Source organism: Haliotis rubra, unplaced genomic scaffold (assembly GCF_003918875.1).
Source record: "Haliotis rubra isolate DU_JTF1 unplaced genomic scaffold, ASM391887v1 Scf537, whole genome shotgun sequence".
NCBI lineage: Eukaryota > Metazoa > Mollusca > Gastropoda > Lepetellida > Haliotidae > Haliotis > Haliotis rubra.
Window position 1 is genome coordinate 219587 of NW_025767232.1, and position 26069 is coordinate 245655.

The window sequence follows — 26069 nt, forward strand, 5'->3', positions numbered from 1 at the left end:
GAAGAATTAAGTTCCGCTGCTGGGATATTAACTTTTCTGCGAAATTCTCTCTCCAATCATTTGGTGACTGGTCATAAAACAGAGATTAACAAAACCAACAAGAAAGTGCAGCAAATGTGATTGAGGTTTTGCTAAAGATGCCAGTACCTTGATCAAGACTTATTATTCAACAACTTAGGTCATAGCTATAAAGACAGAACCATCTGTAGGTCTAAAGTTCTCTTCCTTGCAAAAGCTTGGGAAAAAGTAAAAATATTCCACAAGTGACAAATTTGTTTTGCATCTTATAAATAAAGCTAAAAATGTGTAAATAATTTGTGTAACTTTTAGTTAATCTCTCCAAATTATGGTTGGTAAGACCAAGTTGATTACTTATTTTTAAAGTAAGTACTTTTCCTGTTTGATGTTTTGAGTGTGGGCAATATGACAGTAGCCTGCCAGTACCCCCTAGGCCAGGCTGTATTTACATCTACCCAACTGGGAACCGACGAGTCGACCAAGTCAGCAAGCCTGACCACCTTATCCCATTACTCGCCCGTTACGACATGCATGGGTTTCTGAAGACTAATCCTAACCTGGATATTCACAGGTTTTGTCTGTGAGGACTAGCAGTATTGGATTCTTACTCATCCTCAGCACAGTTCCGTAAAGTTCAAGTAGCTGACAGCATCGTACCAATACCTGCAATACTTATTCATTATACATAAGAATATCTGAACACTGAATTCAGTTGGAATATGTTACCACAGAAACTGAAGACTAAACACATACTGACAAAGACAAATGTAAACACAGCACAAGTTGTCACATGTTTATACACTACAGGTACATCATCTCATACACACATGTATTCACATTGTTCTACAATGTAGGCGTTGCTGCTTGATACAGTCTCTCATCAGTCAGATCACAGAATTACATCTGAAACAGAAATTGGTTTATGAATGATATTGTGATGGTAATAGGACTGGTATCATCATCATGAACAACCAATTCACCCTTGATTACACAGGGTATTATATCACCAGTCTATTTTAATGGCTACCATGCATCATTTCAGAAGTGGATGACCACATCCATTGTTCAAATTGGTATCAACTTAACATTTTCCTGCTCATGAGATTAATTTTCACCTTGTGCTATATGAAATTGGCTCAAAACGAATTGTTCAGGGTGTAAGAGTCTACGATAGGAAAACAAGCTGGATCAAAGACATTAGCAGAAATGAGTCCCTAAAGACCACCTCCGTGGTGTAGTGGTTAGAGCGTCCGCCCGGAGAGCCGAAGGTCGCGGGTTCGATCCCCGACCGCGCCATACCAAAAGACATTAAAATATGGTACTTGTTGGTCCCTGCCTGGTGCTCGGCATCAATGGGCACATCAAAGACTGGTCAGCTCGGAGTCAGTATAATGCGTCTGAGTGGGGTATTCATGCTTCACTGCGGCATGGTATCTCAGTGGGCTAGCACTATAAAACCAGTTTCAGTCTGGGCTAGTACAAGCAGCCGCACCTACACATACACACGCATGCACGTCGTCATATGAGCGAAATATTCTCAAGCACGATGTTAAACCCAATTTCACCTCACCTCACCTAAACTCAACCTTTCCACTCATCTTAGACTAACATTGATTTTCCAATAGACAAATTGTATTACAACACTCTCATGATGTCATCAACTCTTAATTGTTATGTCTCATTAACAAATTTGAATAAAACCTCTACAATCATTATCCAAGAAAATGAACCAGTATTAAACTCTAAATTAAAAACATGCAAGTGATGAAAAGACAAATTATGATTCATGGTGAGACTTTTGCTGGATTACATGATAATGTTTAGTTCTAGTGTACAACTGGACAAACCTGCTTCAACATGTTCAAGAGGTTGGCAACACTTCCGCAGCTTCTACTGCAGCAACCTCCCTTGCAATATAAACAGCTCCACAGAACACGACGACACTCTTTACAAGGGACCTGCAGCAGTAAATGTGTTATTAGTGTTGGCAGAAGTAATAATATGGAAAATCATCTTTTAACTGTAAACTGTTAACAGGTAAATGATAAAATGTCCGAAGCTTATTGAATGACAATGTGTATAGAGACGGCAGAACACTTAGAAGAGTGTAGGCACAATCGATAATCCAGGCACAGTCTGTCACAGGGCATTGTTTCACCAGTGGTTTTGGTAACAAAATTTCACACAGTATGTCATAAGGTATTGTGATGTAATTTGTAAAGTTTGTGGTGCTGAAATTCTAACGAAATTCCAGATAATGTCCGCATATTGGAAACAAGTGCTATTGAAAATAAACATTCAGATGTTGTATGCCAATTGTGGTAAACACAATATGTCATCTTGGGCACCGTCACTAAATGGGATCTTAACACTTTCCTTTTATTTAGTGTTAAGACCCGTTAGTGACCTTGAAGCCAGATTTTGCGTTCCAAGCCCCTGTGATATTGGGTATAATAATAGACATATCATTCTGTCAATGTGTTTATCCCAGACCTGATTCATGATTGATCAAACATCCACTTATTAGCCCATTACCTATTTTTCTTTATTTCTGTCGAATTTAGCTTACAGCCTTAGGTACAGATATATACCCAAGGTACGTATTAGTATACAGAAAAGCCCCCAAGCCAAAATCAAAATAGTGAGCAGTAATACTGTTTTATGGCATACGTATATCACATCGTGATATAACAAGTGGGTATAAAAAAATAAAAATAAAAAATAAAACAAAAAACGGTATAAAAAATGAACGATCACAGTGAAGTACATTTATAGCTGTACAGCACACTTCGGGAAGCAGAGTATTATCATGCAAGCTCTTGTAAGCAGGTGAACTGCTTCAACTGGGATTCGGGTTGAGGAATATGGACTCGTTCACCATTTAGGAGATAAACATACTGTCTGTTATCCAGACACTGAATAAGATATATGGGCCAAAGATATGTTCACAATCAACAAACAGTTTAAGTGCACAGCGCAACGTGAAATGGACTAATCATGGGTACCGTATTCTGATCGTGGCTGCAGCTAAAATGGCTGCAAACAATATCTGTCGTACCCTTGTCGACGACCCCTACAGCACATTAAATCGATGAATATGGACAAACATGAATTGATCTAAAATGGCCAGTATGCAAATGGTAATTACAACAAACATATGCGCATGTGGGCCGTGAGTGTTTAACAAACAACATCACGATGTTTACGGATGAGCCAGTGATTCACGGAGGTGAACGAATTCTGAGGCAATGACCAGCTCATGCACGATTGAATCCAGCATTCATGGAAGGTGTACTTTTGTTGCTGCGAATGTTTTTCGGTGCTACCGATTTTGTAAAGCAGATACAGATACAGATTCGTTACAAACCATCTGAATGGGTCAGTCCATAAACTCTTAGCGAATGATACAACCGCAGACGCCATGCTTGTGGGATTAGATAGGCATTCGGAAGGTATCGGCAGTTTTCAACACCTTACCAATATGTCGGAATTCATTCGAGTGCCCAAGCTCACATAGGGTAGCTCCGATTGAGGCGGAAAACAGGACTGGGCTCCTGTCTACACGCTCATTGTGCACAATCACAAAACCAGTTTAACATGTGAAGCGTACGTACAAGTTACATTATTTTATACAATGGTTACCAGGATGCTTTTGTCGATATTTTGAAAATAAGTGTGTACGTTTGAAAAGTATTAACTGTTTCACTTTCATATTAATATTTTAAGTATTAAATGACAGAAAGTTGTGTCATAATCTTTATGGGCCGCTGGACCCTAAAACCTTTGTCTAGTCCAGCATATAACTTGGTAGTCCAGCATATAACTAGACGACTTTGCACTATACCAAGGTTATGTAGGTCTTGGCTGGAATACGAGTTATTTATATGAACTAACCTTTGTCCAACTTTGCCCGCCTTCTGCAGCAATACTTTTATGGTGACGTACTGATATTTCTTAGCTTTCACTCTTTTCTGCTTTACTGCGTGTAACAACTGAATGTTTTTAGGTATTTAAAATACAACTTGGTTAGCTGCCTCATTTCACACTAAATGAAGTTCATAAATTATGGATCATAATATTTACCCATTAAAATAAGAAATAAATCCCGAGCTTACAATCCGAGCTGCAACATTACCTCTTTTTCCTTAGTGCTGCAACTGTACTTTGCTATCCAGAGTTACGTCCCTTAGACACACCAGATCATATGACCACTGGGTGGAGTGAGTGAGTTTAGTTATACGCCACTTTTTGCAATATTTCAGCAATATCACGACGGTGAACACCAGAAATGGGCCTCACACATCGTGCCCATGTGGGGAATCGAACCTGTGTCTTCGGCATGACGAGAGAACGCATTACCCACTTGGCTACCCCAAATAGTTGGAATGTCAGCAAAACTCGGATCATGCTATCATTAACTTGTGCTGGGTTTTTTTAAGTGTGAAAGTCATGCATCCATGCTCCTCCGAAATTAAGAGAACATGCATGATCATTGTAAAAGACTGATTTAATTCTCCAAGGGTTAGTATTGCTGAGTGCAGCTTATCACGAACACTCTGGGTTACCCCAAATCACTCACTAACACTGGTGTAAACTCCATATCATTTACTGCAGCATTATCCTTGAGGTAATCTAATGGATAAGGAGATTGCTGGTCACAGTGCCAATCTACAAACTTGTAACAAAAGATCTCAAACAGAACAACTCCCAAACTTAATTTTGTGACATGGTACTTGTTCATGTAATGCCAAGAGTGTGCAGACAAGAGAGTGAGTGAGTTCAGTTTTACGCCGCACTCAGCAACATTCCAGCTATATGGCGGCGGTCTGTAAATAATCCAGTCTGGACCCAGAAGTACAGATAAGCTGCGTGTCTGCGTAAATTACGCAAATATTTATGTGAAAACTCAATTTCTATTCAGTCTATTCAGTACGCTTGAATGTTTGTAAATTCTCAATAAATGTGATCTTACATGCGTACACACAAAGATGTCAAAGTCTAAGCTTGCGTACCGGTGGATAGATAAAATAACTGAAGTATACTGAGAGGTTCTATTTCAGGACATGAACTTGACAACTTGCAGTCTTTCTTATCGTTTCTCATATTACAGATCGAATATAAATAACAAACATTAACTTTTAAACTTCACTACATGTATTTTCAAATTTAATGGAAAATGGCAAAATACCCAATCGAATTCGAGTGAGGTGAGTACAATTTATTTGGTTACTCAAAGAAAAAATGGGATACCCATTTGAGATGAACACAAGTGAGTACATAACTCAATGACCCCAAAAGTTATCTGTAGCTCTGGGACCAAACAATCAAGTGATCAACAGCATGAGCATCCATCTACGCAAATGGGAACCGATGACATGTGTCAACCAAGTCAGCGAGCCTGACCACCCGATCCCGTTAGGCGCCTCTCATGACAAGCATGGGTTACTGAAGGTCAGTTGATTTACTTGAAATCTTGACAAAGTGATTGACTTACTATGTGTAGTACTTTTAGTAGACAGAGGCCCACTGTTGCTAGCTGGGATTTGTATTCCCAAATCTGTGATTGTGGTACCCAGTGACCATTTATTTCATGTGCCTGGTTAAGTACTAGTAAGGTGACCAATCTGAAATGCCTCATGTATTTTAAATAGGTCTGGTCTCCTGAGGCTAAACCTTTGGGTAGACGACACACAGTCAAGTCACATCACTTAGACACACATTGCACCTAGAAGTTAACCACACTTGATTGTAGACTTGATTTTAATATAACATGTTTTATGTAGATCTAGGTCCAGCGCTGGCACATAACATCAACTGAACAAATGCCATCTGTCTTTTACACCTCCATGTTGAGGTTCTGCAGGTCATTAAGTCCAGTTGCACTTAATCAACAACAAACACACACTTCTTAATCGACATTCTTTATCTTTCATTAAAAAAATTACAAGTTCCGATACACATCTGAAACTGGTATCTTGAAATACATGATACACTTGAAATACCTGAAACAATAAAGACTGGGCAGTGATGTGAAACCTCAACAAATACACTTCCTTGTGGTATTTGTACTGATCCACCAATATAAGAAACACCATCTTGAAACATGCCCTGGCCAGCGTTCAAGAGTCCTGGATTCAAGAGTCCTGGATTCGGTGAAGTTCACAGCTGAAATATCTTAATTTGGGAACCCCTCAAATCTTGGAACATTCGGGTTATACAGGGACCTCCTGGATTTTAGGTTCACTTCCCAACAGGAGGTCCTGACATCCTCAAGGCCAAAATAAATTAATTATTAGATTTTCATCACATCTTATTACATAGCAAGTTTTTATACCACCAGAAAACATGTCAAACACTACCACTTTTTCATAGGTTTACAGCTGTTCTAAAATGGTCGGTGGATCAAACAAAGATTTCTTCTTATTCTTCCTGTTCTTTAACTTTTGAGTGGTATACAGTTTTTACAGTCCAAGGCATATGTGTACATTAACTGTTGAAGGACATGCTAATGAAGCATGAATGGTCGAAGGAATGAGCATATTGCCTATTTTATCTAATTAAAAACGAAAAGAACACACATGGCAATTTTCTTTTACTGCATGTGATATAATAATGTGTGATGGCATAGGCAATGAAAATCTTCGTAAATAATTCCTTATGGCCTGATTCACATTGGTTTAGTAAACAATATGCATGAAACAAACTGATGATGGATGACAGGCAGTGTCCACACAGTCATTGTAGAGATGAGCTCCATGAATAGATGTGGATTGTAACACAATGTGAGATGACAAATCCCAGCAGGAATGATTGGTGGCTGGGTCAGTCCGACATCGATATGGAACAATGTTCCAGACCGGGGCACAGTGTTCAAGTACATGTCATGTCCATATAAAGATTCCCTGTTCTATAAGTCCTTCATCTCCCCCTCCTCCTCCTCTTCTTCCACGCCCCGGATGTACAGCACATTGTTGCATCTGCAAGTAAACACATACACATCAGCTTACTGACACAGTGCCTCAAAGAAGAGACCCGCAAAGGTCACATGCAACGTAAAACACAACTTTGCAGATTCTGATACCTTTTGGTATGGACTTACAGATACAAATCATCAAAAATGCAAATCAAACTTATAAAGTTGAAAAATAACGCGATGAAAACCCCCCCACGAAATCGGAGTTCAAACGATTCACTAAATTCACCCCAGCGCTTGCACAGGCCTTCGTCTTGATCCTTGTTTAGGAGATATTTACAACTGATGCTTTCTTTTGAGAAGCCATTGCATGAAAAATACTCTTACATTAAGCAGTCGACAAAGGAAAAAATCAAGTTAATTTTTATAGAATTGCAGATTTTGCAAGCGTTGACCAATCAGAGGGCTTGCTTCGACCACACCTCCGTTTTGTGCGGACATATCGTCATCCATTTGTGTCAAGATCTTTTAGTTGAGAGTCAAAATCGGGTTTCAATCGACTTGCAGAAATAGCAATAAAGAATTGGAAGGTCTCATGAGTGGTGATCGATAGGCCAATCATTCATGATTATGTTTACATTAAGTTTAAATCGATTGCATGCAATGGTAGCGGAGCGATCTGCAAAGCAGGCGGGTGGGGTATACCGAAGTGTCCGGCCTTGTCATAATGTATTGTACTGTGTAGCATTTCGAGTTGGGTGTCATCTAAAAAAAATATTTTTTTTAATCTTTAATCTTCGCAAAGACACACGAAGGCCTGTGAGCGCTTGGGGTGAAAAGTGGTTTCAACAGCTGTGCTGCGCTCATAGCACACATGCGCAATGAAAGAGGTTTGCGCAGCTTGGAAGCGGGATGTCCGGATTATAAGTGGTGGTCCGATTAATTGAAATAATCGAAGATTGGTCGTAACGACCAAGCAATCAATCATAATTTCTCATAATCGAACACAACCAATTTTGGAACACTTGTTTTCATTAACAATATTTTTCACATGGTTAGTTTTGTCTGTTACATTTTGTAAGCACTACAAGCTCGTTTCAAGCCCATTAAAGGCTCCAAGAAATTTATGTTCCTAACATACTAGTCATCCTTTAAAGATGTGAAATTTTGCCAAAAAGCCCCAAAAGAACTACATGGTTTTTTTCCTTATTTTTATGTGCATTAACAAATTTCATAAATGACGCTAACCAATTATTTTCGATGATTGATCGGTTGTAACGAACCAATCATGAATTATGAGATTTTAACCAATTCCCAACACTAGTGAGCAGGAGTAGTCTAATAAAAACAAATAGTAAATAATCTACTCATTACATAAAAGAACCTTGTTAGGATCTAGATCTACTCAGCTATGTGTCAACCAGTGAGGCGTTAGACATTTCAAGACGGAAAACCGTTCGCTGGCGGTGAATACTGGCGGTGTTGATATTTCACAGGTGCGAGCTTTTTATAAGTTATGACAGTAGATTACCGATTTAACTGTTTATATAATTTCATTTGCCTATTTCACAACACGTTCTTCTTACCGAGTCACTTTCTCAGTTCGATACTTAAAAGCAATGTCATTATTAAGCGTTGACAGAATTTCTAACTGTGATATATATATATATATGTCTGTTTTATTGACACCTATGTATCTGCCTGCCCGTCTGCTGATGACAATATTCAATACACAATTTCAATCACTGACCAAATGCAAGTTGAACTTAACACCTATCAGGCTATACACCATAAACAAAATGCATTGATTTATGGCCCGAGTTCGGTCTCTGTCACATTATGTAATTACACAGACAGGCAGGTGTGATACTTGTACACATGACATGTTATGATGTCTGTTGATTGCAAAATGTTATACACAAAAAATGAGCATGTATTTACAAAACCCAACATATCTATATACACACACACAATGAGCCGTGAGGGCATTGGCAAATGAACCAGCCGTTTCACTTGAGTGCACACCCACCTGCTCTGACTGGGTTCGGTATCCTGGGTGCTTCGTTTCGAGGAAGTAAACCCAGGTACAAAATATTGCACTTTTGATTTGAGATTGTACGCTTATAATTTTGTTTATATGTTTTTTCATAATCAGCAATGTATATTATATGTCATGAATAAGTGATAATTGTGTTTTAATTCTGTTTGATTTTTGGTTGCAATGACCTTTAAGGAAAACTGCCATTTTCTAACATTTCACTCAAACAATGTCTGCCTCGTCTGTTAGTGAAAGTTTAATTGAATTTTGATAATTTTGGTAAGAAGGTGATTTAATTCATCTATTCAGTTCATTAAATTTTGTTCTGTTCTTTCAGTGTTGGCTGTCAACTGTCAAGTGACCTATGTCAACAATCATGTGTACCCGTCAGTATTCGTTCCCTCAACAAATAGTTTGGTCTACAAATACCAAATTTACCAAAGTTGAGCACCTTTTAATTTAGTTTAGTTTCATGTCCTTAATTTTTAACTAGAGCTTTTACATCATTCTGACATGGTCTTTTAGTGTGTCATTGTATTTAACTTGAACAATTAACAAAGTATTATCTTATATCTTATACTGGTAAGTTTTCTAACTACCTTTCCTGAAACATCTGTATACTGCACAACATTATCATTAACTCCTCTGGTAAGATATAACACTTACAAGTCTTTGGAGGTAATATGCATTTTTTGAAATTGTCAGACCTGTCTTCTCATTAGCAGGTGACTTTGTACAGTTGACTAGTGTTGGGAATCGGAAATCAAATCCACTGTCGGTTATCAGAGGACTTGTGGTGAATGATTATCGACCATAATCAAAATATAAACCTTTTTAATGTAATCACCAATTTAAAGGGGTTTTTTTCTAATTAATGTTTTTTTTCTAACTAATACTGTCATGCAATGAAAAGATGCAAGAAGATACTGGAATTGTATTTAAACAATAAAAGTGGTTAAAATTTTACAATGCACATTGCTATACGCTGTTGAGTGCATGTTTGTCCATGAAGATTCATCAAATTTAATGGTTAGTTTACTTCATTCAAGTGTGTTATACTAAAACAAATTTCTGATTAATTGAAAAAAACATTTTACAATCGATTTTCAATTATTTTCGATCATTGGAACACCACTACATCTGACTTTAATACTCTTCGACCTCTGACTTTCTGGTACAAAGTGAACTGTTTGTTACTAATATCAAAAATAAAAACCATATAAGACACTTAGTGGTCTCTTAATCATTGTTGAAAATATGTATTTGCCCCATTTTCATGGCAGCGAGATATCTTAGTTTCAAATTTGTACATGACCTTTGACCTCCTGAACTGAACTTTACGTGTTGATTTATTGTCACAAGAAGCTGCAGTTCATAAAAAAAACAACAACGTGTTTTTCATGACAAATATGTACAAAGAGTCCTTCAACACACTTCGAAACAGCACATGTATGAATATTAACCATGACACCTGGTGTCCTCTGATGTTGTGTTCCTGTCATGCGGTGTATTTAACATAAACCATGAACTTTTTTCTCCAGACTCTTATTATATATAACCCAAACAGTCTTGCCCATATGTAGGAATGTGGAGTGTTACCTGATGAGAACCTCCCCCAAGTTGCCAGCTAATGCACCATCAATGTATTCTTCTGTGTTGGCCAACTGAAACAAAGGAAAAATGTCACATTGACACTTGTATGTAACACCATTCTTGTAGCCATGTAAACATGTTGAAATTGCTGAACATGTGGTGACACGATCCAATCGCTCATGTCACTTCTTTTTACAGTAACAAACCATGATTTGCCTATTTAAACGCATTGCTTCAAATTTAGTTCTGCAACAAAAACGCATGAAAGTCCAGAGGTCCTTGGCATGAACTATTGATACAATATAAGCGGTCCCTAGTTTCAACTTCTATAGCAATATACCTGAAGTTCAAACACTTCAATATTATGACAGTTGTTATTATGGATGAATACTGCATCAAAACTCACATCCATACAGCCTAAACCTATGTCATGAAGAGAGTGAGTATGTTTTTACACTGTGTTCATAGCAATATTCCAGCAAAATCACAGCAGGGGACACTAGAAATGGGCTTCACACATTGTACCCATGTGGGGAATCGAACCAGGCTCTTCGGTGTGACGAGCTACTCCACCACCCCATCATGTGAAGATGGTCTTTAAAAAGTAAAGTCTGGAACACCACGAGAAAGGATCTTCACAGCTGACAGACAATAATATGGAATTAACAGAATCTGACCAGCAGGTCCAAGTTGTTGGGTACATATTTTCATATCATGCTTACCAAATTTCTCATTTCAAGTTGTGTACAACTATAAATGGATATGTGTGTGTATACCTGTAGGTTCATGTAGCCATCCACTGACACTAGATAGCCCTTATACTCCATTCCCCACTTGAGTTTCACCATCACTGGCTTGCCTGTCAAACCATTCAGGAAAGGTTTGGGGTTCATAGGAAGAGCCTGTAAGTAAAAATGTCAGAAATGATCTGTAAAGAAAGTTTGCTTGTGTTCAGTGAATCGGTGACATCACAACTCAGCATCTCAAATTTGTGAATACTTTCATCTCATACGAGCTGATCACATTTTCTGTGCATAGGTGTCATGTTGATCAGGACAAGGACTTGAAGTTTATCAATCACTGGTGTGAATATTATGGTCAATTATGCTGAAGGGGTTGTTGTCGGCACGGGTACTACAGATATGTACCCCAGGTACGTTTCTGTATACAGATGTACCCTGGCCATAATGAGAATACAGAAACGTACCCTAGGACGATTCCATTCCCATTGTCGTATTCTTGATCGGAACTGTCATGCTGTTGTATTAGATACATTTGATTGCGTTATGTAATTAATGAGAATACACAGTACCGTATCCGACGCATATGAATACCACTCGCAATCAGCTGAACAGGAACAACTACATGCGGTTTCGGTTTTGGATTGTGGAATATGGACTCGTCCGCCTTTTAGGGTACCGGGTACGTTTCTGTATTTTGACTTTGTTTAGGGTACATATCTGTATACAGAAACGTACCAGGGTACATATCTGTAGTACCTGTGCCGACAACGACCCCTTCATGTCATGGGTATGACATTTGAACTTTAGGTGACATGTTTACACTCCACTTGCACCTTGATGATATGTATATTTGAACCAGAAGGGTAATTAAAAAAATCTGTAAAACATAGCCGAATATCTTGCATAGATCTTCTGCAAGATGTTCTTTGATGATCAAAGTTATGTATATGGTTTATCATGTTTATCACAACAAACAGAAGTAAACAGATAAAACATAATTTTCTCTACGAAATAAATTGAAATCATGCAAGTCATAGATTTCAAGTAACTGGAAATGATTCTCTGAATCAGAATATTGAAGGAAAATCTTAGCACGGTCACGGACAGACATTGTTAGACGGGCAGCTTCTTACATCGTTCAGTCGGCCTTGGGTGTTTTCGAAACATATTCATCAATTAATTATTCATATTAGAGCTGGAAAAGATGAAATACTTACAGCCATTTTGTGTGTTTGTGTTGACTCGCTATGTTGATAAAGGCCTTCCTAACTCGAAACCAATTTTCTCCCGGCAAAGCGTGGTCTCAACGAACACCGCATGCGCACTCTTACTTCCGGTTAAATGTATAAAGTGAAATGTATATATACATTTTCTGAATAAATGTCAGTTCTTTAAACATGTGCATGTTTTAGAAAGGCTTTGATTGATGATATATTTATGTCCTATAATTTCCAAGTATAATCCCCATAACATACTTTCAGAGTATCTTTCAAAGATTTTACACATTTTCGTTCGTTTTTGTTACCGTATTCCAGTTTGTGATCAAACAACATGGCGCTGCCCTGAAGGTTCCACACTGAAGTGAAAACAATGGGAGTTGTATGGTGTGTAATTTCGTTGTCCATGAAATAGATAGAAAGTCCATGATAGTCCTTGTGGTCTGTCCCAGTTAATGATTTGGCCCTAATGATTTTATTGACTGGAATAATTAACACAAGCTTTAATCGATGTGTTTCCTACTCAAATCAGTCAAATCCAATTTGCATCTCAAGTTACTGGGTGAAAACAGAGACCATTTACCGGTATTTGGTCTCTGGTTAAAAAAAGTAGCAATTGTATTGATTACAACTTCTTGGAAAGAGTTCCTTCCGTTCCCCCAACCCAAAACCTAACCCTAACTTAAATTTTGGACTTAGTCATTTTGTGAGTTCTCTAGTAATTGTTGTGTTAAGTTTTGTTCATAATTTTAGTATATTTATAAATATTATTTGGGATGGGGGAACGGGAGGAACTCTTACCAACTTCTTCATAGATATGTATGACGATGATTTCGTTATAAAACCTCATACTCAAGCTACCTTATGTGAGAGGATACAAAGCAATATATAATATATACACACTGTATATACACTGTAGTATAAAGAACATGTAATTGTAAGATTTTGGTAGTCACTGCTATCACTCTAGCTAGGGAATCCAGAGAGATGTACCGGTTTACACAGGAGAGTAGGTTAATTAAACAGTAGTACAGGCAGGAGAAGGTTAACAATCATTGTCACAACAGTCTAATGTTTAATGAGTTCACTGTAAGCACTGAGGATCAACACATTTCACAATAGTGGGTAGACATGTCAGTGTTAGTAAGGCTAAGATCTGTTTACCTAAAGTTATATACCATACTTTAAACAGGACGAATTGCAGAAATAGACAAAAAACATCATCAAATATCGTTCATAAACTACTTCCATGTGGAACTGGACAACCCAAACTAAGTGGTCCACAAAACTGGATGACTCGTAACCGAAAAGGCCAAATAAATATACTATGATATGCATGATTTGAAGTGATTGTTTGTTGTCTCAACTCTACCAAAGACCAAACAAAATCACATGCAATGACCAAGAAATACTGTTTTAGATGTGTTATTATGAACTGATAACCTGAAACATGTTTAGTAATTTCAGTCACTTCTGAAAAGTATCTGTTCAACTACAGCATATTGATTAAACGGATTAAGCATGTTCTCAAGTAAGACTTTGTTGATTTGTGTTTACAAACATTAGTAGTCCAAATTTTGGGATGAGTCATCAGTATTTGGGTATGGGTTGAGCAAAAATGTTATAAATGCTCCAAAACAGGTACAAATTTGACAAGAATTTTAGGTCAAGTTAGCCACTTTCTTTGGGAACATATCTCTGTATATATGGAATAGTTTAGTATCCCTTCCATGTACTACAGCTGTGATGTTGGGTCATGTCTTGACTACAACCTGGGACGCTATTATAGCTCTTGGCCACTCTCTTTACTGCCATGTTAGGAAAGATATTAAATCAACAAAGCAAATATAAGTAAATCAGATCAAAATGTAATTACCAGATATGATTTCTTTCATCTGTGAATCCATTTACAATTACATGTACTAACAGAAAATAGTATTTTAGATAATGTTTCAAATAATTTTACATGTCATTTTTACATGCATTGTTTTTTAATGCTTGTATCATGGCCCCAAGTATTCTGATGCATAGTAAGTATATGGGTAATCATTACACCCCTAGTACTTGAACCCAGTTAGTAATAGAGTAGTCTGCTTGAGGTGAGTGAGTGAGTTTAGGTTTACATATACTGAGCAATATTCCAGCTATATGACAGCAGTCTGTAAATAATCAAGTCTGGACTAGACAATTCAGTGATCAACAGCATGAGCATTGATCTACGCAATTGGGATACAATGACATGTGCCAACCAAGTCAGCGTGCTTGTCTACCCGATCCCGCTAGTTGCCTCTTATGACAAGCATGGGTTGCTGAAGATCAATTCTTACCCTGATCTTCACGTGTCTGCTGGAAGTGTTACAATGGGATCCTCTGTGTGGTGTGTATACAATATGTCGTCTTTACAGTGTGTACCTGTACCCAGTGCCAGAGGGGAAGAGTGGTCAGCAAGTAGTGGACACCCTCCAGCGACAGACAGAGCAGCTTGGAGCAGTGAAGGCAGGCAATTTCTGTGTGGACTGTGAAACTTTCCAATCTACTTTCCAACAAGGAGGTATGGTCAAAATATTAGGATATGAAACCTTGCTATTTAGAGCGAATGTTATTCAGTACAACAGTTTGCATATTTACTTCAAGGGGGTAGATATGTCATCAAGTCCAGTCCAGAGAAACTACTGACTGATAGATTCAGCAACTGTCAGTGTTTGATGAAAGATTCAAACTAAACATGTCTGGTCAGACATTCTCTCCACTCAAACATCATCTGAGATGATGATCTGAGTTGAGTTTTACGCCGCAGTCAGCAATATTCACGCTATATGGCAGCGGTCTGTAAATAATCAAGTCTGGAAAAGATAATCCAGTGATCAACAGCATGAGCATCGATCTGCGCAATTGGGAACTGGTGACATGTGTCAACCAAGTCAGCAATCCTGACCACCCGATCCCGTTAGTCGCCTCTTACGACAAGCATGGGTTACTGAAGGCCAATATTCTAAGCCGGACCTTCACAGGTTTAATAGGGACTTGATCTGCTCCAGTATTTCACAACAAATAGGCGAATATGATGTGTATCACAATTAAAGGATAATGAACACATCCTTACAGGATGTGTAACCAAATACAAAATGTACTCCAAATATAGTTTCATACGAGTCAAAGCTGATGCAACAGTTCAGAGGTACAGATAAGCTGCGTATCTGCGTAAATTACGCAAATATTTTTGTGAAAACTCAATTCCTATTAGGTCTATTTTGTACAGGTACGCTTGAATTTTTGTAAATACTCAATAAATTTGATCTTACATGCGTACACACATAAATGTCAAATCTTAGCTTGCGTACCGGTGCATAGATAAAATAACAGGTCATGCTGTTGATCACTAGATTGTCTGGTCCAGACTCGATTATTTACATATCGCGGCTATATGGCTGGAATATTGCTGAGTGCAGCAGTAAACAACAAACAAACAAATCATATCCAAGTAATATACACTGAATGTTTGAGTGATGCATGGGTTATGTTTACACTGAATGTTTGAGTGATGCATGGGTTATGTTTACACTGAATGTTTGAGTGATGCATGGGTTATGTTTACACTGAATGTTTGAGTGATGCATGATGCATGGGTTATGTTTACACTGAATGTGATGCAGTGAATGTTTGATGATGCATGGGTTATGTTTACACTGAATGTGTGAGTGATGCATGGGTTATGTTTACACTGAATGTGTTTGAGTGATGCATGGGTTATGTTTACACTGAATGTTTGAGTGATGCATGGGTTATGTTTACACTGAATGTGTTGAGTGATGCATGGGTTATGTTTACACTGAATGTTTGAGTGATGCATGGGTTATGTTTACACTGAATGTTTGAGTGATGCATGGGTTATGTTTACACTGAATGTTTGAGTGATGCATGGGTTATGTTTACACTGAATGTTTGAGTGATGCATGGGTTATGTTTACACTGAATGTTTGAGTGATGCATGGGTTATGTTTACACTGAATGTTTGAGTGATGCATGGGTTATGTTTACACTGAATGTTTGAGTGATGCATGGGTTATGTTTACAGCCCAACAGAAACAGTTGAGCATCCTTCACAACAGTGAATATCCAGCCACATGTTTCGCCATCTTGGACTCGGGGACGAGTCTGGTGGCAGACGATCTGTTTGATGGACTGGTGCAGAAGCTCAAGAACTACTACCAGCAAAGGAAAGGATTCAAAATTGAATCAAAGGGACAGAGATACGAGTTGGGGGACTTTGTCATAAAGATCGGCTCTGTGACACTGACATCGAATTTCAAAGGAATTTTAGTTGAGGTAAAGTTTTGGACCTTTTGTAAAGTTTGTGCACATAAGGTATAGATTTCCCTTGAGAGCTAATGTCTAATGGTTCCTGAAACAATTAATAGACCAGTACAAGCAGGTGTTGAATTGACCATAGTGTTAATTCTCATCCGTGCATGGAACACACTTGATAACTTTTATAATGATTTGTGAAAGGTTTGTTCATTCATTAATTATGTATATCTATGGGTTAAACAGGGTCAGTATCATATCTTTTCCTTATGTTTGTGAATAAATTTCCTTTATGGTCAGTTTTTAAACATTTTCATTTTATCAGCTTGTCATATACATGGGCAAAGGCCAGATTGAACCTCTTATTAATACGTAGCAAAATAGGGAAAATATGTTCTCTGCATACAATCATGGATTTTGAATCAAAAGGGACCAAGATGTGATTAGGGATTTTGTTCTATGTGTAACATGTTTCAATATCATTCTGTGTGGGTAGACAATGGTTGTATGTGCTGTGTTTCAGGTGGAGTACTGTCCGTGTGTTGTGTTGTGTTTCAGGTGGAGTACTGTCCGTGTGTTGTGTTGTGTTGTGTTTCAGGTGGAGTACTGTCCGTGTGTTGTGTTGTGTTTCAGGTGGAGTCCTGTCCGTGTTGTGTTGTTTCAGGTGGAGTACTGTCCGTGTGTTGTGTTGTGTTTCAGGTGGAGTACTGTCCGTGTGTTGTGTTGTGTTTCAGGTGGAGTACTGTCCGTGTGTTGTGTTGTGTTTCAGGTGGAGTACTGTCCGTGTGTTGTGTTGTGTTTCAGGTGGAGTACTGTCCGTGTGTTGTGTTGTGTTTCAGGTGGAGTACTGTCCGTGTGTTGTGTTGTGTTTCAGGTGGAGTACTGTCCGTGTGTTGTGTTGTGTTTCAGGTGGAGTACTGTCCGTGTGTTGTGTTGTGTTTCAGGTGGAGTACTGTCCGTGTGTTGTGTTGTGTTTCAGGTGGAGTACTGTCCGTGTGTTGTGTTGTGTTTCAGGTGGAGTACTGTCCGTGTGTTGTGTTGTGTTTCAGGTGGAAGTACTGTCCGTGTGCTGTGTTGTGTTTGTGTTGTGTTTCAGGTGGAGTACTGTCCGCGTTGTGTTGTGTTTCAGGTGGAGTACTGTCGATGCGTTGTGGTGTTTCAGGTGGAGTACTGTGCTGTTGTGTTGTGTTTCAGGTGTACTGTCCGTTACTGTCCCATGTTGTGTTGTGTTTCAGGTGGAGTACTGTCCGTGTGTTGTGTTGTGTTTCAGGTGGAGTACTGTCCGTTGTGTTGTGTTTGTGAGTTTCAGGTGGAGTACAGGTGAGTACTGTCCGTGTGTTGTGTTGTGTTTCAGGTGGAGTACTGTCCGTGTGTTGTGTTGTGTTTCAGGTGGAATTACTGTCCGTGTGTTGTGCTGTGTTTCAGGTGGAGTACTGTCCGTGTGTGTTGTGCTGTGTTTCAGGTGGAGTACTGTCCGTGGTGTTGTGCTGTGTTTCAGGTGGAGTACTGTCCGTGTGTTGTGCTGTGTTTCAGGTGGGAGTCGTGTGTTGTGTTGTGTTTCAGGTGGAGTACTGTCCGTGTGTTGTGTTGTGTTTCAGGTGGAGTACTGTCCGGTGGTTGTCTGTGTTGTGTTGCAGGTGGAGTACAGTCCGTGGAGTACTGTTTCAGGTGGAGTACTGTCCGTGTGTTGTGTTGTGTTTCAGGTGGAGTGGTGTGTTGTGCTGTGTTTCCAGGTGGAGTACTGTCCGTGTGTTGTGTGTTTCAGGTGGAGTACTGTCCGTGTGTTGTGTTGTGTTTCAGGTGGAGTACTGTCCATGTGTTGTGCTGTGTTTCAGGTGGAGTACTGTCCGTGTGTTGTGCTGTGTTTCAGGTGGAGTACTGTCCGTGTGTTGTGCTGTGTTTCAGGTGGAGTACTGTCCGTGTGTTGTGTTGTGTTTCAGGTTGTGTGCTGTGTGAGTTGTGCCAGGTTTCAGGTGGAGTACTGTCCGTGGTGTTGTGCTGTGTTTCAGGTGGAGTACTGTCCGTGTGTTGTGTTGTGTTTCAGGTGGAGTACTGTCCGTGTGTTGTGCTGTGTTTCAGGTGGAGTACTGTCCGTGTGTTGTGCTGTGTTTCAGGTGGAGTACTGTCCGTGTGTGTTGTGCTGTGTTTCAGGTGGAGTACTGTCGGTGTGTTGTGCTGTGTTTCAGGTGGAGTACTGTCCATGTGTTGTGTTGTGTTTCAGGTGGAGTACTGTCCGTGTGTGTTGTGCTGTGTTTCAGGTGGAGTACTGTCCGTGTGTTGTGCTGTGTTTCAGGTGGAGTACTGTCCGTGTGTGTTCAGGTGTGTTTCAGGTGGAGTACTGTCCGTGTGTTGTGTGTTGTGTTTCAGGTGGAGTACTGTCCGTGGTGTTGTGTTGTGTTTCAGGTGGAGTACTGTCCGTGTGTTGTGCTGTGTTTCAGGTGGAGTACTGTCCGTGTGTTGTGTTGTGTTTCAGGTGGAGTACTGTCCGTGTGTTGTGTACTGTGTTTCAGGTGGAGTACTGTCCGTGTTGTGTTGTGTTTCAGGTGGAGTACTGTCCATGTGTTGTGTGTTTCAGGTGGTACTGTCCGTGTGTTGTGCTGTGTTTCAGGTGGAGTACTGTCCGTGTGTTGTGCTGTGTTTCAGGTGGAGTACTGTCCATGTGTTGTGCTGTGTTTTTACTGTCCGTGTGGTGGAGTACTGTCCGTGTGTTGTGCTGTGTTTCAGGTGGAGTACTGTCCATGTGTTGTGCTGTGTTTCAGGTGGAGTACTGTCCGTGTGTTGTGCTGTGTTTCAGGTGGAGTACTGTCCATGTGTTGTGCTGTGTTTCAGGTGGAGTACTGTCCGTGCGTTGTTCCGAACGACTGCTGGAACCTGATGAAGGAGCTGCTACAGAGCATCTTGGGTAGCAGCATCACGGACAACCCGCCATCTTACCTCAAGTCCAAGATGGACATTTTGTACTCCACAACCGACACTATGAGTCAGTATCTGGAACACTTCAACAACATCCGGAAGTCAGCATCAACAACAGGGTCTACAACACCGCCGACTATGATATCGCGGTAGAATGCTGCACATTTCTAAGGATTCCTTTGCTGTAGGTGCTTTAAATGGCGACCAATTGGCCAAATATGGTGCATACAACTTCAGCAAGCAAGCTGGAAGACTGAGAAGATTCAGCCTGTTGACAAAGCACATCAGTATTCGCTTATACTGAGGTTAAAAACTGTGGATGTTCTTTGCGTTGGTGCAGCCCATGTTGGATGTGTTGATGTAGCCTGTGCCTCATTCAACAATGCGATCTCAGCACTACAACGTCCCAAAAGCAGTGTTATGTTATGGGAGTTATGATCACCTTAGAGCAATGATCGCTTTGTGGAATGGGCCCAACACTTGCAGAATAATGGTGAAGAACACATCCCTTGATGCAGGATATTGATGACAGCCTGACTTACATTTCCCACATGGGACATGATACTGTTACAGTTCCTGTCAGTGTAAAGAAGGTGTTAGGGGATGAGTATCTAGACAGTAACATGGATTAGTTGACCAGTGGCTGTCAGGTATAGGGTGTGGCGAACTAGCTGGATGGACACAGTCTCAACTGTAGGTAGTCTGTCTAGAATGTTTTGTTATTTAGTTCAAAGTGAAAATGAACATCAATCTGTTGGCCCACGACCAGCAAAAAGTAAGGACAAGGCATTTATTTGGTAGGATTGCAATCCCATACCAAATAGGGGGTGGTGGGGTAGCCTAGTGGTTAAAGTGTTCTCTCACCACGCTGAAGACCCGGGTTTGATTCCCCACATGGGTACTATGTGTGAAGCCCATTTCTGGTGTCCCAGATTTTGCTGGAATATTATTAAAAGCGGCCTAAAACTAAACTCACTCACTCACTGCTGACCATTCCATTAAAATGTTGCTTTAGATTATATGGTTCTCATAAGAAGTTAGGGTTCACCCATATCTTTAAAACTGATGATGGTTAACTTGTCATGGTGGGTGGGTAATGCAACACTACCTTCCAGCTGACTGTTCCTTAATTTGTTTTCGTAGTATATTTTAGCAATACTTGTACTGTGTTTATTTGTGAAATCTTAATGTGGAGAGCACAATGTGAGTTTTCTCCCTTATCTTAAAGTGGATGTGCCGAATGACATGTTTATGATAAGTCAACATAACATGGCCAAGACAAAAAGATCAAGGAGGTGAATAAATGTTTTTTTATGAATTATTGAAAATGTTTTGTCTTTTTTGTAAGTCAAAGTATTGATTAGATTAACTCTAAGAATCTGTACCACACTATACAGCACCTGTTCCCACATGATACAGCATCTGTTCTTCTCTCTCTCTCTCTCTCAATATCAACAAATAAAAGGTACTTCAATACAAGTGTCTTTCAGTCTACTCCGCAAAAAACGAACCACACTGCACCTCACCTCACCCAAAGATATTGAAAATTTATAAAATGTCACATTGTTGTAGAATTTCTTCAGCGATAGTTATAAAAAACAGCGTGTAGGAAATACTTTAACTCAAAACAATGCTACTGGAATTCCTAATGATAAAGAACCTTGTAGAACATATCAAGTTCACAACCCTTATGTGTGAAGTTAACCCAGACAGCTCCTCTCTCGAAGAAGACGTGTTTTATCTTACAGTATCTTTGTAATCCAATTATCTGATCAGTTTATTGAGGAGCCGACATCTAATAGTCAAACTTGATTCAATGGATAATGTTTCATGTTTTCACAGTTTCTAGCTCAACTAACTAACCTGTCAAGCTCCTTGACAAAATGCGCGATTATTTCAATAAAGCAAGGTTATTGGTGTTGGCCCCAACCCACCGCACTACCCTGGAAGATGGACATTCAAGGAGGGAACTGTGCGAGAAATTCTGTTGCCTGAGGCACGGATATTTAGTTCCGTACACTGATGGCTGGGAAAAACTCGTCCATGTCTTTCAGTACATGATACACAGTAAAATACAGTTTACTCTCGCCAAGTGGACTTTGGAGGGACCGGGGCAAAAGCGTCCAGTTATCAGCCCTTGAGATCTGAAGACTCAGTTGCTGTATTGTGATACCCAACGACAGCAGTTAAAGACCTAGTTATGGTAGAATATATTAAACAGAAATCCTGAAATCCTCTTGCGTGCATTTGAGACTCAAGACAGATGATACGCTTCTTTTGTGTTTCACTGAATCCCTCAGAATTGACTGATGGTTTTCAACTGCCCACATTTATAGGAATTACTAAATATACTGAGGAAAAAAAATAAGGGATCACATGAAAGCACAAATGTTCCTTTATTTGTTTCCAGGTTTCTTCACAAGCTATCGCATATATGCGATACAACGCTTGTGAAGAAACCTGGAAAAAAAATATAGGAACACTTGTGCTTTCATGTGATCCCTTATTTTTTCCCCCTCAGTATATATTGTAAAACATCCTGTACTCGGGTAGCAATTACCCTACACAGTTTGATTTCCATAGTCTTTGTACTGTAACCATAACAACATGCTGTAATAGACAAGGCATGGGTTATTGTTAACACCAACCATTTTGCTGTGTTTGAGTTTATAACTCAATGATCAATGCCTTGAGGTTAAAACATGTACCTGTTTAGCCACAAGGTAGATTAATAAAGACATGCTATTAAATATACTTTTTTATTTATTTAAATCAATACAAACGTTTACTACTATAGATTTTGAAAGCTGTTGAACAGTGTTTCTGAAACTGATAGCATAAATGTAAGGTAAACCTTTCTGTAACATAAAATATTAAAGAAGTTTGAATTATAAAGGGTCTGGATGTCCAGTTATGTGGAGAAAATTACGACATAAAGTCACTGTGCAGACCAAAAAAGGGCCCAGTTTGAGAGATTGTCCAGTTATGTGGAGTACACTGTCTTAATCGAACTATTTTGATATTTTAAAGGCAACAGATTTTGAGAAACGAAGGGTATTATATGTCGACGATATTACTTTGACGGCACATGTGAAGGCCGGTGGAAGTCAATGGGCTTATGAAAGTACAAAACCGTTTCTGTGTGACTGATTATGTAAGTGACTTGTAGTTGTATATAGATGTCCGGTTGTCAGAAGTTCACAGCTAGGATCTAGAAGCTACAGCAGACCCGACTATGTCTCCGAGATAAGGATTCAGCGAGTAAACCCATTTCATGTATCACTGATGCCTCTACATTACACAGTGTTGTGTTGGGCCGTTTATTCTCCAAATTCTACTTCAGTATTCTCCGAGATTCAAAGAGCGGCCCGTGTTTTACAATAGAAACAAATAAAAGTCTCCTGGGGTAGTTTTAGACTGATTACGCACCGGATCGGTCAAGTACCATCCCGTATGACGAACGATGCCTTCCACGGGAAGTGACGTCATAGACGGCCCCGTTTAGTTACGCCTTCATTGTCAGCGCATCGCCGCCTTGTTCGTACGTCTTATTGCTGCCGCTGTTGTTCCACGTCGTTTTAGGCGTTGTTTTCTCTATTGGTCGATACGAGGTAGGTGTCAAGTCTCGTAATATATGTGTAATGCCAGTGTGTAGACGATTCAGAATATTTTTACGACGGTTTTTGTGAACTTGCAGCTGTAAGTTATGCATGAAATCGGGGATTCGAACACGGACCCTGTGGCTTCTGCTTACGTTTCTCATTCTGCATTCTAATGGAATATCGAAGGGAAATTATGGCGGGCGATGGCAGACACAGTGTATGACTTTGAGTAATTGAGTTTAGTTTTACGCCGCACTCATCAGTATTCCAGCTATATGGCGGCAGTGTATTACTTTGGATATGATATCATACATATTTTGTTTTATTTCTCGACAGCACTGAAAAGAAGATGATCTTCCTGCACGGTCTGGCTTTAGCCGTATATGAATTTCAGAGATACCTCAAATACCGCGGTGGTAGGTATTTGTTACATGTATGCTGTTTGTAAAGAATAAAGTCATTTCGTAAAGAATAAATATATTTTTGTTTTGCTGACTGTTTAACGTCACACTCAGTAATATGCAGCTACACCATGGCAGTCAGTGATTTACCTGATCCATGTAACCTCTTGCATCAAATATCGGTTACTGTATCTCGGATAAATAGCTGAACTCGACTCGCTAGATGTAATAGGTCAGCTGATCATCTACTGCACTGTTTCCCGATCAACCAATATCTGTAGTTTTACACTGGGTTTGGTGGACGGGATTAGCCAACAGAACAATATCATTTGTTGTTTCTGTGAAATACTTAAAATCCACATATCTTGCTGAAGATTCGTTCAAGAGACAAAAGAAAGAAGCAATAAATAGGATTATAGTATAAAGTCAAAAGGTATCTGGGTTAGTTTGATACACAAGAGCAAGACTTTCAATCTGACCTTAACATTCTGAGTACCTGATCGCCTGAACTACAATCGTTCCCCCAACAGATCAGAGAGTAGAGATGCTGAAGCGGGAGGCAGATCAGCAAGCCGCTGAGGCGTACGCCGCCCAAGAAAAACTAATGGTTGACAATGCAATGGAGGCTGACAGATTGGCCGTAGCTGCTGCTGTAGAGAAGGCCGAGGCTGCTACTGCTGCAGCAGATGTTGGGTATGCCGCCTGGAAGGAAGCTCTGATTTTTGCAGCTCTGGCGGCAGAGAGAGTGTCGGCATATTCCTCGGAGAACGCTGGGACACCTGAAACGTTGGAGGTGAAGATATTGGAGGCAGTGGCATTGGAGAAGGCCCACAATTATGCAACGCTGGAGGAGGCGAGAGCAGCTGCAGCTCTTGCCATGGAGAAGTTCCAGGCTGCTGCAGCTGTTACTGACCTCTCCAGTGGTGAGGACGCTGCAGCTGCTGTTGCAGCCTCCAATGCCGACACCGTTCCAGGTAGGAAATGTGGATTCAGTATACACAATAGAAACCGTTAGATATTTTCTTGAATGTCAGTGCTTTTCAACATGGTCGCAGATATTCCTTCAATTATGTTGTCTCACGACAGTGGCTAAAATCCGGTTATATTTTCTTTCGGCCAAACAGGACAAACCCAAGAAGAAGGGCATCTTCGGAGGCATGAAGACTGGCTTCATGCTGTAAATGCTGCTTTCTGATTGGTCCTCGGCAGTCTACCCCATCCTTTCATGACCCACGCGCATGTCCTCCACTAACGGCCTTGACCCTGATTGAAATCGTATCGTGCGATAAACGTTTTCCTCTGTGTACTGAACTCTTCTGATCTAATGTTGGAGAGCTCCATAAATTTGAGGCTGATGGGTATAGGGTTTTACAATATTAACTTGTAATCGTAATTTCATATCATAGATTTCGATTTATCTCTAAGATCTCAATGGAGACTGTGAGATACATGCATATGCGGACCAGCAGGAACACTGCCATGTTGTCACGGGTGTGTGCGGGTGTGTTGGTTCAATCCGGACTAGAACCTACTTCAGTTGTACAGAGCATGTGGCCACTGGTTGTCAAACAGATGATTAGATCAGCTCAGTGCCAGAGTGGGTGTGGCAGTTGGCCAGACCAATAGCAGCGTGAGAGGAAATTGGTGAAGTCCTAGACAGGCGTTGGGTGAAGTGCTATGGAGGTGGGTGTTGCGATGTTAGAGACATGGATGGATGAGGTGCTTCAGAAGGGTCGATAAGGTGTTAGGGAAGTGGTGGGTGAGGTGTTAGGGAAGTGGTTGGTGAGTAGTTACGAAAGTGTTATGTGAGGTGTTAAGGAAGTGGTACCAAAGTGTCACCTCTCTAGTGTTGTGTTCCAAAAGACACCAGTGTCACCTCTCTAGTGTTGTGTCCAGAAGACACCAGTGCCACCTCTCTAGTGTTGTGTTACAATACACCGGTGTCAGCTCTCTGGTGCTGTCTCAGAGACACACGTCTCACCTCTCTAGTGTTGTCTCAGTGATCCCAGTGTTGTGTTCCAAAGACCCAAGTATCACCTCTCTAGTGTTGTGTTGCAAACACCTCAGTATCACCTCTCTAGTGTTGTGTCCCAAATACCCCAGTGTCACCTCTCTAGTGTTGTGTTCCAAAGACACGTGTCACCTCTCTAGTGTTGTGTCCCAAAGACACCAGCTGCCACCTCTCTAGTGTTGTGTGTTCCAAAGACACCAGTGCCAACTCTCTAGTGTTGTGTCCAAAAGACACCAGTGTCACCTCTCTAGTGTTGTGTTCCAAATACCCCAGTGTCACTTCTCTAGTGTTGTGTCCCAAAGACACCAGTGTCAC

General features: G+C 40.1%; 2 protein-coding genes and 2 long non-coding RNA genes across 4 annotated transcripts; 2 read left to right on the plus strand and 2 right to left on the minus strand.

Moving 5' to 3' along the window:
• Nucleotides 1-797: 797 nt before the first annotated feature.
• LOC124253267 lies at nt 798-3537 on the minus strand. Its single transcript, XR_006892148.1, has 3 exons — nt 3386-3537; nt 1866-1976; nt 798-921 (listed from the first exon to the last, which is right to left on the minus strand). It is a non-coding gene; the product is annotated as an uncharacterized LOC124253267 (long non-coding RNA).
• Nucleotides 3538-5923: 2386 nt separating this feature from the next.
• LOC124253266 (small nuclear ribonucleoprotein F) lies at nt 5924-12659 on the minus strand. The gene is made up of 4 exons (XM_046687008.1): nt 12523-12659; nt 11339-11464; nt 10569-10633; nt 5924-6995 (listed from the first exon to the last, which is right to left on the minus strand). The coding sequence occupies exons 1-4, from the start codon at nt 12526-12528 to the stop codon at nt 6926-6928; spliced, it is 267 nt and encodes an 88-aa protein (XP_046542964.1). The 5' UTR covers nt 12529-12659; the 3' UTR covers nt 5924-6925.
• Nucleotides 12660-12810: 151 nt separating this feature from the next.
• LOC124253265 (mediator of RNA polymerase II transcription subunit 20-like) lies at nt 12811-20515 on the plus strand. Its single transcript, XM_046687007.1, has 4 exons — nt 12811-12909; nt 14928-15073; nt 16598-16848; nt 19657-20515. Exons 1-4 carry the CDS (start codon nt 12896-12898, stop codon nt 19891-19893), a joined length of 648 nt encoding a protein of 215 aa, XP_046542963.1. The 5' UTR covers nt 12811-12895; the 3' UTR covers nt 19894-20515.
• A 2764-nt stretch (nt 20516-23279) lies between these two features.
• LOC124253268 lies at nt 23280-24389 on the plus strand. The gene is made up of 3 exons (XR_006892149.1): nt 23280-23351; nt 23679-23758; nt 24274-24389. It is a non-coding gene; the product is annotated as an uncharacterized LOC124253268 (long non-coding RNA).
• Nucleotides 24390-26069: the final 1680 nt, after the last annotated feature.

Excerpts from the sequence above, each read along its gene's own strand:
- LOC124253266 (XM_046687008.1), bottom strand. Across the intron at positions 10,634-11,338 it reads ATGGCTACATGAACCTACAG|TTGGCCAACACAGAAGAATA; the intron begins GTATACACACAC and ends CCTTTGTTTCAG. Across the intron at positions 6,996-10,568 it reads TTGGGGGAGGTTCTCATCAG|ATGCAACAATGTGCTGTACA; the intron begins GTAACACTCCAC and ends GTTTACTTGCAG.
- LOC124253265 (XM_046687007.1), top strand. Across the intron at positions 15,074-16,597 it reads ATCTACTTTCCAACAAGGAG|CCCAACAGAAACAGTTGAGC; the intron begins GTATGGTCAAAA and ends TTATGTTTACAG. Across the intron at positions 16,849-19,656 it reads TCAAAGGAATTTTAGTTGAG|GTGGAGTACTGTCCGTGCGT; the intron begins GTAAAGTTTTGG and ends GCTGTGTTTCAG.